Source organism: Pipistrellus hanaki, assembly GCF_964339955.1.
Source record: "Pipistrellus hanaki genome assembly, chromosome: 3".
Taxonomy (NCBI): Eukaryota; Metazoa; Chordata; class Mammalia; order Chiroptera; family Vespertilionidae; genus Pipistrellus; species Pipistrellus hanaki.
The window spans coordinates 101,486,316-101,501,240 of NC_140505.1; the positions used below are offsets into that span (position 1 = coordinate 101,486,316).

The 14,925-nt window shown below is 39.1% G+C and overlaps 1 protein-coding gene across 4 annotated transcripts in view; it reads left to right on the plus strand.

The window, feature by feature from the left end:
* Positions 1–14,925, plus strand: part of LNX2 (ligand of numb-protein X 2) — a 61,864-nt gene that overhangs the window by 20,183 nt on the left and 26,756 nt on the right. For 2 of the 4 annotated variants that reach the window (XM_084878687.1, XM_084878686.1), the window contains 2 exons: positions 3,327–3,407; positions 4,796–5,307. In XM_084878687.1, the coding sequence (XP_084734813.1) occupies positions 4,907–5,307 (401 nt within the window). In that variant the 5' untranslated portion in view covers positions 3,327–3,407; positions 4,796–4,906. The remainder of the gene's footprint in view (positions 1–3,326; positions 3,408–4,795; positions 5,308–14,925) is intronic. The other 2 variants (XM_084878688.1, XM_084878685.1) reach the window with 1 other exon arrangement.

A 14,925-nucleotide genomic window follows, 5' to 3' on the forward strand; every position in this document is an offset into this window, starting at 1 on the left:
CTGAACTTTTTCATATATGGGGGAAAAAATAGAGTGAGGTTGGAGAAAGATGAGATAAATGACAGTAGTTGCCAAAGGGGCTGGATATTGATCCCTGGCAAAGGAGAAATTAGCCTTTAGATAGGAGAGGGAGAAGTCTGATGGAAGAAAAAATGAATTAAGGAGTTGTACAGATACAAATTATAAACTTGTGCAGATGGAGGTGAAAAGTGTTTTGTTTTATTAAATGGATGAGAGATGCTATCGCCTCTGATAGTCTCAATTCCTCTCAGAATACAAATTTTCCTCTTTCCATATGGCATAATTTCACAAGAATTGTCTTTGCTTTAATTCCCCTCTTCCAGTTCTCTTTGGAACTCTTTCCAGAAAGATTTTGCTCTCACCATTCCACCCAAGCTCTGTATTAAAGTCACTGATGAATTTCATGTTGCTAAATCCAATGTTTAATTCTCAGTCCTAATCGTATTATCCTTGCTTGCAGTATTTGACACAGTTAATCATTCCCTACTTCTTAAAATACTTTGTTTGGTTTCTCCACAACATACTCTCCTAATTTTCATCTACCACAATTACCACTCCTCCTCAGTTTGGCTCCTCCCGATCCCCCAGACATCCTAATGTTGAAATGTCCCAAGGTTCAGGCCTAGACTCCTTCCCCTATTCTACTTACACTCATCTACTCTTCTTTGGTGATCTGAGGGCTTTTCATACTATCTATACACTCATGCTTCATAACCAGGGTCAGGCTACTTTTGTCCTTAACAAAACTCGCACACCCAGGCTTTCATAAAATACCTTACCTTGTTCCTATAATTACTTAATTTACTATTGGGTTATTTTGAAGCAAGAAAGGACTGGATTTATCTTCCTTTTCTCTTACTAAGTAATTATAAATTTTCCTAGAGACCTGGTGCACAGATTTGTGCACCGGTGGGGTCCCTCGGCCTGGACTGCACCCTTTCACAATCTAGGGTCCCCTCAGGGGATGTCAGAGAGCCTGTTTCAGCTTGATCCCTGCAGGCCAGGCCAAGGGACCCCACCAGTGCACAAGTCTATGCACCAGGCCTCTAGTATGCATATAAGATCTTTGGTTAGTATCTTCCTGCCCTCCCCTCTCCCTCCTTCTTTCTGAGATTCATTCAGCATTCTGTTCCATATTTTCATGCTTGTGGCTTCCACTCCTGCATTGAGTGTCTGCCCCCTGATCAGTGCACATCATAGCTATTGGCTGGCCGGGTGGTCACTTAGACTTTTATATACAGGCAGCCCTCAGGTTATGTCAGACTCAGCGTACATCATTTCATGGTTATGTCACCATCTCCCATTTGTTTATTTTTTTAAAAAGTTCCATCATTTCAATGTGTGTACATATGTGCTTTATGGTTTTTATTATTTATTTACCACAAGTAAAGGTCAAGAATTGTTATCTTTCTTTAATTTTTTTTACTATTTCACTTCATTACTGCTGTGTATGTGCTTATTTAGGTGGGTTCCAACTTACGGCAAAAATCACGTTGTATCGAATCATAGGAATGGATCTCCGATGTAACCTGAGGACCTACTGTATATAGATGACTTGGGGCAAATGAAAGTCTGTCTAAACTTTTATTTCTTTATCTTTAATAAGAGTAACAATAGCTAACACTTATATAGTACCTATTATGTGTTGGGTATACACATACATATTTATTATTACTCCCATTTCACAGACGAGAAAGAAACAAATTTAAGGTCATAAAGCTATCCTCACAGACTGGCTGAGCCACCGGGGTATGTGCTACTTATGCTATATGGTCTCGCAAGCCTTGAATCAATATTCATATGCACATGTTAGCAATCTACTCATGATAATTTTTCATTTAATGTTTATTTTGTGGTAAAAGAGGTATTTCAGGGTTGGAGATCATGCAGTTGTTATTGGATATTACAAATGAGACCATATTATTTTTCCTCTTGAAAAGATTTGTGATAAAATTAAACTAATCATATAACTAAATTATTTAGAGACTTAGAAAATAGCTAAAACATAATAGTTTTAAGAGAAATGCTTTCTTAGTCATTATGTGGGAGGCTAGACTCACAGTATATTTTCTTGAGGAAAAGAAAAATTAGAATAACCACTGTCACAAACAAAGAAGAGCAAAGTGTCTTGCTGATTGAATAGAAAACAAATGTCTGTAAACCTTCTATGTTAAATACCTGGGTTGAAGCAATAGTCTGCCTGAGATAAATGATATTTCTGTCCTTAATCTCACATACTTTGTACTGATATATATATATATATTTTTTTTGTACTGACATTTAAAAAGTTAGCAGTGCTCAGATGGTAAAGAAGAAATCTCACAGGTTATAAAATACAAAAAGTGTCTGCTCTCTTCATGTTGGCACTGGCAGGAGTTTAGATTACAGGCTGCCCTCATTGATATTACTAGAGGCCGGTGCACGAATTCGTGCATGGGTGGGGTCCCTCCACCTGGCCGGTGATCAGGGTGGCTGGCTGGGGGGGAGGGGCTGTGAGAGGCTGGCTGGCCACGGGAGGTTGGCTGTGGGAGTGCACTGACCAGCAGGGGTCAGCTCCTGCATTGAACATCTTCCTTCTGGTGGTTAGTGCACTCATAGCAACGGGTCGACTGGTCATTTGGTAGTTCGGTTACTTAGGTTTTTGTATATATAAATATTAAGTAGTTTTTTAAAAACCTGCAATTTATCTGACATCAGCCATCCCATCTGAATCCTGTCCCACCCCTTCATAATTCATGGCAGTTCTTAATAAATGTGTTAAAATGTTAATCTTGTTTTTCTAATAAATATATCAGATAAGTAAAACAGCAAAATATATATATACTAGAGATTCAGCTGGTCTGCACCCTCTTGCAATCTGGGAATCTTTGGGGGACATCCCTCTCACAATCTGGGACAGCTGGATCACTCGCCTGCTTGCCTGCCTGCCTGATCACCCCTAACCTCCTCTGCCTGCTGGCCTGATAGCACCCCTAACTGCTTGCTCCCCCGTACCAGCCTGATCATGCCCCTAACTGGTTGCTCCCCGCATCGGCCCAAAATCGGCCCTAACTACCTGCTCCCCGACGCTGACCTGATCTCTCCTTTAACTGCTTGCTCCCCTACTGGCCTGATCGCCCCTAACCAACTCTGCCTCAGCCCCCGCCACAATGGCTTTGTCCGGAAGGAAGTCAGATGTCTGGTCAACCCAGTCTAATTAGCTTATTACCCTTTTATTAGTATAGATGGTTGGAGGAGAATTTTATTATTGAAACAAATGCTAGATTCCTTAACTTGGTGTCCTACTCTTTTTCTTCTTGGAGCAGGGATGCTGAGTCTTATAATTACTCTGCCCAAGTACATGTTCTTTGCCTCAGAGGTCTTGATCTGCTCCACATTCCCTGAATGTATGTGCACTCTCAAGCTCCTGTGACTTAGCATTGAGATGCCCTTGTCCATTTATTCTCTTGGGTTAATGCTTCCTGTCACAACCCAGCAGTCATATTTTTTTTCCTTTTGAAAGTATTTCCAGCCTTAAAGCTGAACTCAATTAGATGCCAGTTCTCTCCTTTCTCTATATTGATATAGCATCCTGTGCACAACTTTCTCAGAGTGCTTATTGCATTGAATTTTAATAGTGGGTTTGCTTAACTGTCCTCTCCCTACCTTTCTGCCCTTGTCCAATGTTTGGCACATACTAGACACTATAAATATGTACAGAAAAATGAATAGAAACAGCTGCTGCCTTTAGAGTTGACTTTTTAACCCCTGGTGCTCCAGCAGCTGGAATCTGGAAACTTTACCAAGGGGAGCCTACACAAAATCGAGGTAGGCTGTTTTAAGAGTATTATGTTGGAGGGAATGCATGTACGTGCATGCATGCACACACACATATAAATACACACACACTGCTGCTTCTCTGAGCAAGCCAGGACAAATGGAATAATTGAATAATATGAGGTGGAATTTAAATTTATAACATGTCTTATCTGTTTAATTGAATTACAACAGGGTTTTCTTTAATGGCATTAAATAGCATTGTATTTTATGAAGGTTGCATAGTTTATATATGCTATGAAAATTTATCTTTGTTTAATCTATGTTATATATAAAAAGAATATTCAAATATTATATATTTTGAAATCCACTTCTCCCCAAACATGGTGTGGAACAAAGGCCATTTTTTAAACATATACTGAATTAACTTTGAAACTACATTTCAGAGATGCAATCTTTGATATAGTGTTATAAATGCATAAAATCAGTCAGAAGCAAAGAACCATGATTGGGATTGCCAGTGCAAATGTATTACGTAGTATATCTCAAGTTACATTACATATTCTGTAGATTAATGGGCTCTAAAACAATCATTGAGCAGTGAGGTAGTTGTGGATTTCAGTTAGTAAATAAAACAAATTGGTTGTTTCTTATGCCATATCATATAGTATATGACATCTTTGCTTTTAATTACTTTTTTTTTTTTTACTGAGAACTTGGCAGTGTAATGCATTCTTACCCAACTAGCAAACTAATTTCATTTTTGTTTCATGACTAATTTGTTACCTGTTCTAAATTTTACTGTGATTTCTTTTTAATGTTTTTTCTATTTTTGAAAATTTATAGTATTTTTCAATTAGACATTCTACTTTGCTATCTTTACTCTAAGTCCAACGTGATCTAAATTTTAATATTTTACTAAACAAGAAGTTAACTGGTAATATTATATTAATACTTTTAGTCTAGTCTCTCTTGATGGATGTTAATTACTTTTTCTTTGTTTGTTTTGTTAATCTAGAAACGGCTGGTTTTAGTCAAATACATCACTATCTGTTAAAAGAAACCAGACCTGAAATGGAAGTAGAAACCTAATGTATGAAGACACAGAAACTGCTTCATTTGACTCAAAATGGGAACAAGTGAAGAGATGGTATCGGTGGAACACACCTCCTCGTCCTTCAATCCTCTGTGTTTTGAATGTGGTCAGCAGCACTGGACAAGAGAAAATCACTTGTATAATTACCAGAATGAAGTGGATGATGACCTGGTCTGCCATATTTGCCTTCAGCCTCTATTACAGCCATTAGACACCCCCTGTGGACACACATTCTGCTGCAAGTGCCTCAGAAACTTCTTACAAGAGAAAGATTTCTGTCCATTGGACCGAAAAAGACTTCACTTTAAGTTGTGTAAGAAGTCTAGTATTCTAGTTCATAAACTTCTGGACAAATTATTAGTTGCATGTCCTTTTTCTTCAGTGTGCCAGGATGTAATGCAGCGCTGTGATCTGGAGGCACATCTTAAAAACAGGTAAGTAAAAAATATGAAAGAAAGAAAAAGTGATTCTAGGTTTTATAAAATGGCTGTTCAAAAACTTGATTAAAAATATACCAAGGCATCAATAAATAAATGGACAAATAAAATACAAGAGATACAATAAATGAATAAGTTGTTTGGAATATCGGTTTTATAAAAAAAAAAAAAGCATGAATATAAAAATTGTGGTAAGGAAGTACCATTTTATACCTATTAATGTTTTTGCTGGTAAAATATGAAGGTACTATATTTACATGGGTAGCAGGATATAATGATATACCCTTTTGTAAGACATTTAGAAAACTGTAATTGTAAATATCCTTTTATCCATATTATTATCCTAAGAAAATAATCCACAAAAAGGAAAGATTGTATATAAGGATGTTCATTTTCACATTGAGCATAGTTCAGTAAATTGGACTCAATCTAATTAACAGTAGAGGAAGAGTTAAAAACAGTAGTGCATCAACTCAGTGGGATATTATGCAGCCAATAAAAATGATAGATTTGTTGTAACATGAAAAATGTGAGGGCACATATAGTAGGCAACTGATCGATGTTTCTCTCCCCGCCTTCCCACTTCTCTCTCTCTAAAAGTCAAACATATCCTTGGGTGAGGATTATTTTTAAAAAGATTCTGCATTTAGGGACTAGTCTGAATAAGAACTCAAGGTGGAAATTTTAAAACACTTAGGTTTTATTTTTATCCTAACAAAAACTTTTTAAAAGGTTAAGTAATTTATTTAGCTGATTATTTAGTGAGTTTATAATTTGACTTTGGTAAAATTCTTGATCTTTAAATTTATCTATACCCTTAGAAGGAATAAAATACATCGCATGTCTTTTTTTTTTTTTTTTAATATATTTTATTGATTTTACACAGAGAGGAATTGAGAGGGATAGAGAGTTAGAAACGTCGATGAGAGAGAAACTTCAACCAAACTTTGCACACCTCCCACTGGGAATGTGCCCACAACCAAGGTACGTGCCCTTGACCGGAATCGAACCTGGGACCTTTCAGTCCACAGGCCGATGCTCTATCCACTGAGCCAAACCGGTTTTGGCACATCGCATGTCTTAAGTAGGTCGAATCACATAAAGTGACAGAAAGAAATGTACTCATTTCTAAATTTCAAATTTAAGTCACTTGCGTAGTATAAAGCTGCAGCAATTTTAAGTTATATGAAAACAATTGAGTACAATACAGGGTGGGGCAAAAGTAGGTTTATATAGTAGCTGTTTGTGTGGAAAATACAACCTATATATATAAAAAGCCAGTGACCACAACACCATAATTGGAACAACCAGTAGCTATGATACCCACTGTGGCCAGCAAACCAGCCCAATCATGGGTGGGGCTAGCTGGCCAATCCTCCACAGCCCTTCCCCCCGGCCAGCCCCAACCTCCATGGGCCCCCACCACCCTGATCCACCTGCAGCCCCCGGCCAGCCCCACCCCTGATTGCCCCTCTCTACCCCAATGGGGAACAAGGTCAGCAAGCCAACCTCCTTCAGCCCCTTCCCCGACCTGGCCCACCCCAATTAGGGGCAGGGCTGGCCAGCCAACCACCCATGGCCCTTCCCTCAGGCTGCTGGCCCCGATTGGCTCCCCCAACCACATTCAGGGGCAGGGCCAGCCAGCCCACATCCACAGCCCCTCCCCACAGCCAGCCCCACCCCAATCAGCCTGCAGCCACTCCCCCAGCCAGCTCCACCCCCAATGGCCCCCCACATATACCAGTCAGGGTTGGGGCTGGCTGGCCAACCTCCCAAGGTCCTTCCCCTAGCCTCTAACCCCTGATTAACCCCACCCCATTCAGGGGTGGGGTTGGCCAGCCCACTACCCACAGTCACTCCCCACAGCTGGCCCCACCCCCAATTGGCCTCCCCCACCCAATCAGGAGCAGGGCCTTCTTGCCAATTGCCCAGCCCTGATGAGCCCCGATCAGGGTTGGCCAGCCAGCCAACCTCCCACTGTCTCCTCCTCCCAGGAGATCCCCCCCCACCCATGCACAAATTCGTGTACTGCACCACTAATTAATAAATAATACAAAAATAAACTATTTCATGTTCTCAAAAAAAACTTCCTATAGTAGATTTAGAAATACCGTGTTTCCCCGAAAATAAGACATGCTCCGAAAATAAGACCTAGTGCATGGAAAAATAAGACATCCCCTGAAAATAAGACCTAGCACATCTTTGGGAGCAAAAGTTAATATAAGACACTGTCTTATTTTCGGGGAAACAGGGTAGTATAAATCTGGCATAGAGTAACTTTTCATTACATTCACACATAAAATCATAGAATTTAAAGAGATTAATTTCACTTTACAAATCAGGAAACTGAGTTACAAATACATAGTGCTAATTAATAAGATAGTTAGACTTAAACTTCCATATACTTCTTTACTATTCTAATATGCCATGCTGACTTTTCCACAGGTTGAATCATGTTCTCTACTGCTATGTTGTCCCATGCACCAAAGGGTCATGGGTTCAATTCCTGGTCAAGGGCACATACCTGGGTTACAGGTTCAATCCCCAGACCCTGGTCAGGGTGAGTGTGGGAGGCAACCAATTGATGTGTCTCTATCACATTATTTTACTCTCTCTCTCTCTCTCTCTTTTTCTCTCTGTCTCTCTCTCTCTATATATATATGTATATGTATATATGTATATGTATGTGTGTGTGTGTGTGTGTATGTATGTGTGTGTATATAACTGCCCCTCTCCCCCACTCTCTTCTCTCTAAAACTCAATGGAAATGCATAAATTTTATCACCAGCAAGTGATTCATTGTATAAAAGTTATGATGTCTTTGTTCTTGAATTTTTAGGATTTGGCCCACTGACTTTTCAGCTACAACTAAAAGTATTTGTGAAAGACGAATGTGTTTTTAAATAAAATTACTAGTTATTAACAGATTGTATGTTAGTAAAACAATGAAGAATTTGAAGACATGAAAAAGTACGCTTCTTTGAAAGGAGACTTAAAACGTTAAAGAAATATTCTGTATATTGTACTAAGCATATTACATTTTAGTAGTTACTTTGTGAGATTCTGCCAAACACCATCAGCTTTAAAACATCCCTCCTCCCCTGCTCTACACCTCTTTCCTGCCTCTCCCTCAACAATTTAACATGTAAAGCTTATAAGAATTGTAAATATTATATTTTTGTTGTTAAATTGAGCATTGTGCCCTAGTTTATGACAAGATTCAGGATTATTTTATTTTCCTCTTTAAAAAACATAATAATTTAATATTCTGGTAAAAAGTGTGTACACTATAGAGAAAATCTTTAAAGAAGTCTTTTTCCATGCTGAGACCTTTCCTAGATCATCAAATGTAAAAAACAGATTACATTATATATATATTCAAATCATGTATCTGGTAAGAGTCTAGTATCCAGGCTATATAGGGTTCTTATCCTATCTAATAAAAGACTATTGTGCAAATTGACTTTGCCTCTGCTACACCCATAAACCATGCCTACTAGCCAATCAGGAGCAAGAATGCAAATTAACCCAACCAAGATGGCTGTGGCCACGGAGCAAGCAGGAGGCTTGGGTTTCTGCGGCAATGGAGGAAGCCATGCTTTCCGTCTGCCCTGGCCTGCCCTGCCTTCTCTCAAGGCTATAAAGTTTCAATTATAGAAGATAAATAAATCTCAACAAAAATGGTGGGAGCCACGGAGCTGGAGAGAGCAGGCTTGAGTTGCCCCTGGCAATGGAGGAAGCCAAGCTTCCTGGCCTGCCATGGCCTCTACTCAAGGCTACAAAGTTTCAATTATAGAAGATAAATAAATCCCAACAAAAATGGCTGTGGCCACAGAGTGAGCAGGAGGCTTGGGTTTCCCCAGCGATGGAGGACACCAAGCTTTCCTAATGCCCTGGCCTGCCCTGGCCTCTGCTAAAGACAACAAAGTTTCAATTATAGAAGATAAATAAATCCCAGATACCAGGGTCTCCACTTGGGTCGCTGGGGGATGTAGCCGGCCTGCAAACCACCATAGGCCCCTCTCCCAGGCCGCCACATGCCCCAAGGGAACCCCCAACCTGATCTAGGACACCCTTCAGGGCAAACCAGCCAGCCCCCACCCATGCACCAGGCCTCTATCCTATCTAATAAAAGAATAATATGTAAATTGACCATCACTCCAACACACAAGATTGCTGCCCCCGTGTAGACACAAGATGCCAGCAGGGGAGGGCAGTTGTGGGCAATCAGGCCAGCAGGGGAGGGCAGTTGGAAGGGACCAAGTCGGCAAGGAAGGGCAGTTGGGGGCAATCAAGCCTGCAGAGGAGAACAGTTAGGGGTGACCAGGTCAGCAGAGGAGGGAAATTGGGGCAACTAGGCCTGCAGGGAAGGGAAGTTTGGGGGCACCCAGGCCTGCCGGGCAGAGCAGTTGGGGGGGACCAGGCCTGCAGGGGAGGGCAGTTAGGGGCAAATAGGCTGGCAGGGGAGCAGTTAGGTATCAATCAGGCTTTCAGGGGAGTGGTTAGGGGATGATCAAGCTGGCAGGGAGAAACGGTTAGGGGCAATAAGGAAGGCAGGCAGGCAAGCGGTTGGGAGCCAGTCCTGGATTGTGAGAGGGGTCCCAGATTGGGGAGTGTGCAGGCTGGACTGAGGGACCTCCCCACCCCTGGGGCATAAATTTCATGCACCAGGCCTCTAATAGTTAATAAAAACTCAAGTCATTCAGTTTTTTTGTTTGTTTTGTTTTTTTGTTTATGTTCATTTAAGGATATATTTTCCATTGATTTCTAAAGAGAGTGCGGGGGGGGGGGGGGGGGGGAGAAACATTGATGTGACAGAGACAGATTGTTTAGTTGACTCCTCCATTGATATCTTGACTGGGGGCTGGATATCAAACCTACAACCCAGTTATATACCTTTGACCTCGAATGGAATCCATGACCCTTTGGTGCTTGGGCCAACACTCAATAATTGTCTAGGGCTCAAGTCATTCAATTTTAAGTGGACAAAGGGTCTGAATAGATATTTCTTCAAGGATGATATTTGAATGGCCAATAAGCACATGAACAAATGTTCAAAATTATTAGTCCATTTTTATAATGGATTGTTGTGTTTTTGTCAGTTTTTAGCATTTTATGTAAATTCTGGTTATATTATAGAACCTTATTACATACAGTTTTTAAATATTTTTTTCGCATTCTATCAATTGTCTTTTCACTTTTCTATGTCCTTTCAAGGACAAACACGTTTAATTTTTATGAAGTTCAGTTTATCTGTTTTTTTCTTTGTTTGCTTGGTTTTGGTACCACATCTAAGAAATCATTGCCTACTCCAAGGTCAAGAAGATTTACACTAAGACTTCTTTAGTTATAGCTCTTATATTTTGGTCTTTGATCCATTTTGAATTAATTGTGATTGGAGAACATGCTATGTACAACTCAAACCTTTCAGTTTTGTTTGTTATTTTGTTTTTTTTAAAATATATTTTATTGAATTTTTACAGAGAGGAATTGAGAGGGATAGAGAGTTTGAAACATCGATGAGAGAGAATCAGCTGCCTCTTGCACACCCCCTACTGGGATGTGCCCGCAACCAAGGTACATGCCCTTGACCGGAATCGAACCCGGGACCTTTCGGTCCGCAGGCCGACGCTCTATCCACTGAGCCAAACCGGTTTCGGCTCAAACCTTTCAGTTTTATTGAGGCTCTTTTTTTATGGCCTAGCATATGGTCTATCCTGGAAAATGCTTCTTGTCTACTCCAGAAGAATGTGTATTCCTCTATTGATGGGTGAAGTGTTCTATAGATATCTATTAGGTTAGTCTGTTTTTTTCTTATTTTTATACCTAGTCGTTTCTATTATTGAAAGTAGGGTACTGAAATCTTAGATTACTATTGTTGAATTATTTATTTTAATTCTATATATTTTTAAAAATATATATTTTATTGATTTCAGAGAGGGAGAGAAATAAAAACATTAATGATGAGAGAGAACCATGGATTGGCTGCCTCCTACACAATCCCTAGTGGAGATCGAGTCCACAACCAGGAATCGAACCAAGAACTCCTGGTTCATAGGTCAACCGCCAAGCCATGCCAGCCGGGAAATTCTATAATTTTTGCTTCATGTATTTGGGGATGTGCTATGGTTATGTTTATAATTAATAAATCGAACATTTCATGTTGTAAAATGTTCTTTTCACTAGAAATAATTTTTGTCTTAAAGTTTATCGTGTCTGAAATTAGTATACCCACATAGTCCTCTTTAAGATACTATTTGTGCCCTCGCCGGTTTGGTTCAGTGGTAGACCTGTGGGCTGAAGGGTCCTGGGTTTAATTCCAGTCAAGGGCACATGCTCAGGTTGTGGGCTCAGTACCTGGTAGGGGGTGTGCAGGATGCAGCCAATGATTCTCTCTCATTATTGATGTTTCTATCTCTCTCTCCTCCCTTTCTCTTTGAAATCAATAAAAAATATTTAAAAAAAAAATACTATTTGCCTGGTATATCTTTGTTTCTTCTTTTAATTTTTACCTATTTGTGTCTTTGAATCTGATGTGTGTCTTCTTGTAGTCAATATATAGTTGATCATGTTTTCTTTTTAATCTATTCTGCCAATCACTGACTTTTTTTTTTTTAATATATTTTTTATTGATTTTTCACAGAGAGGAAGAGAGAGGGATAGAGAGTTAGAAACATCGATGAGAGAGAATCATTGATCAGCTGCCTCTTGCACACCCCCTACTGGGGATGTTCCTGCAACCACGGTACATGCCCTTGACCAGAATCGAACCCGGGACCCTTCAGTCTGCAGGTCGACGCTCTATCCACTGAGCCAAACCGGTCCCGGCCAATCACTGACTTTTGATTGGAGTGTTTAATTTGTTTATATTTGATGTAATTACTGATAAAGTAAGATTTATGTCTGCCACTTTGCTACTTGCTTCTGTATCTCATTTCTATTTGTTTATTCCTCCAGTTTTTCCCTCTTATGTTAAATAGATATTTTTTAGTATGTCATTTTAATTCTTTTGACATTTCTGTTCATATATATACATTTCTAAGTTTATGAAAGAGAGAGAGAGAGAGAGAAAGAAAGAAAGAAAGAGAGAGAGGGACAGACATGGATGTGCGAGATACCTTCCTCTCACCACCACCACCAGGGATCAAAATCACAACTTAGGTATGTGTCCTGCCTGGGAATCCAACCCCCCGGACCTTTTGGTATATGGGGCAATGCTCCAACCAACTGAGCCACAGCGGCCAGATATATAGTTTTTTGTTTTGTTTTCTTAGTGTTTGTGCTAGGGATTACAATTAACATTGTAATTTATAACAATCTATCTCAGATTAATACTAATTTAATTTCACTGGTATATAAAAACTCATATAGCTCCATTCCTTCCTCCTGCCTTTGTGCTGTTATGGTTATACGAATTACATCTTTATGCATTATATACCTATCAAAACAGAATTAAAATTATTTTTGAGGTTGTCTTAAACCAGATATAACAAAAAAAGAACTATAAAAATATGTTTAGGCTGTTTTCATATGTATTTATGTGACTTTCCTCAGTGTCAGTGCTATTTATTTCTTCATGTGGATTGTGTTGCTGTCTAAATACCTTTCATATAAATTTGAAGGAGTAGTATTTCTTGTATGGCAGATTTGCTAGTAACAAAATCTTTGTTTTTGTTTACTACAATAGTATCTGGGAATGTCTTCAGTTCTCCTGTTTTTGAAGGATAGTTTTGCTGGATATAGAATCCTTGGTTGAAAGTCTTGTGATTTTTTGTTGTTTTGTTTTCTTTTTCTTTTTATGTCATCCATGCCTTTGAATATGTCATCCATGCCTTCTGATTTCCATGATTTCTGAAATCAGCTGCCAGTTTTATTGAGGATCACTTCTACGTAATGAGATATTTCTCTCTTGTTGCTTTCGAGAATCATCATTCTTGGGAAGATTTTTGGTTATTTTGTGTTTAAATATTCTTTCTGCCCCTTTCTCTCTGACTTTTTGTGGCACTCCCATTTACATATCTAATATTTTTTATAGTGTCTCACAGGTTTTTGAGACTCTATCCATTCTTTTATTTTTTTCTTTCTATTCCTCAGACTGGTAATCTCAATTGACCTAACTTCAAGTTCACCAATTCTTTCTTCTGCCTGTTCAAATCTGCTGTGAGTTCTTAATTTCATTTATTTATTTTTTTAAATACAGAATTTCTATTTGGTTTTTATTATAACTTATATTTCTGTATTGATATTTTTATTTGGTAAAACAATCTGATATTTTCCTTGGGTTTTTAGACATGGTTCCTTTGTTCTTTGAACACCTTTGTAATATTTCATTTAAGTCATGTCTAGTGACAAGGCAAATGTCTGGGGACAGTTTCTATTGACTGCTATTTTTCCTGTGTGTGGGCCATACTCATTTGTTTCTTTGGATGTTTTTAACATTTTTATTGAACACTTGACATTTTAAGTAATGTAATATAGAAACTCTGGAAATCAAATTATTCATTCTTTTTCAGGACTTGTTTTGCTGTTTGTTGTCTGTTTGTCCAGTGACATTTATAAACTACAAAATTCTACAAAATCTTTGCTCAGCTTATGGCCAGCTAATGGTCAGACAGGTAATTCCTTAAATGCCTGTGACCAATAAATTTCCCAGTATATCTGAGGGATTCTGTGTTCATGGTGGAGCACATCTTCAACACTCAGACAATTAGACAATTCCTCCTTAGCCTTCATTGCTGGTTTTCACAAAATGTCAATATTAGCCAAAAGTGAGAGCTAAGTGCCTTCTCAGCTATTTCAGATGCATGCACACAGCCTGGACATGTCAGAACTCCTATGGAAATTTATATCCCTAGTTTTAAAAAACAACAACACTTTTGATTAGCCTTTTTTGCCCACCTCAGGCAGCCACAATCTTAAACAGTTGACTCTGACTTTTTCCCCCCAATGAATGCCCCCAAGTGTAAAGGTTGATTTTACTGGGTGAGCTCCAAGTCAGGTTAGTTAAAAGACATCCTTATGGGTGGGGTCTTTCAAGGAGCCAACAGGTCAATTAGTAATGACAATTCTCTAGAAACGGGGCTTTGAAAGCATGCCAGTTTACACTTCCAGTGTCTGCCAAACTGTGATTATGGACAATTGTTTTTCCAGGCTTTTGTGGAGCTAAGGAGTTGGGGACCAGAACAGGGCAAGTTTAACGCCAAAGAGCTCACTGTACTGAAATTTAGACATTTTTCTTGAATACTGGTAAACGTACTTTGGCTTGCTACCAAACTTTGGCTAATTTCAAGAACTCAAAAATAGTTGGATCTAACAGTGTTTGCCAGTGTTCTCTTTGCTTTATGAAGGAGAGGCTTTTCAGGTACCCTTAACCTACCATTTTCACTGACATCACTTTATTTTTGCATATTTTAATCTACAACTATTTTTATCATTTTTCTTTTTTAAAAAAAATATTTGTATTGATTTCAGAAAGGCCGAGGGAGAGAGAGATAGAAGCATCAATGATGAGACACAATCATTGATCAACTGCCTCCTACAGACCCCACGGTGGGGACCAAGCCCGTAACCCAGTATGTGCCCTGGCATCGAACTGTGACTTCTTGGTTCATCAGT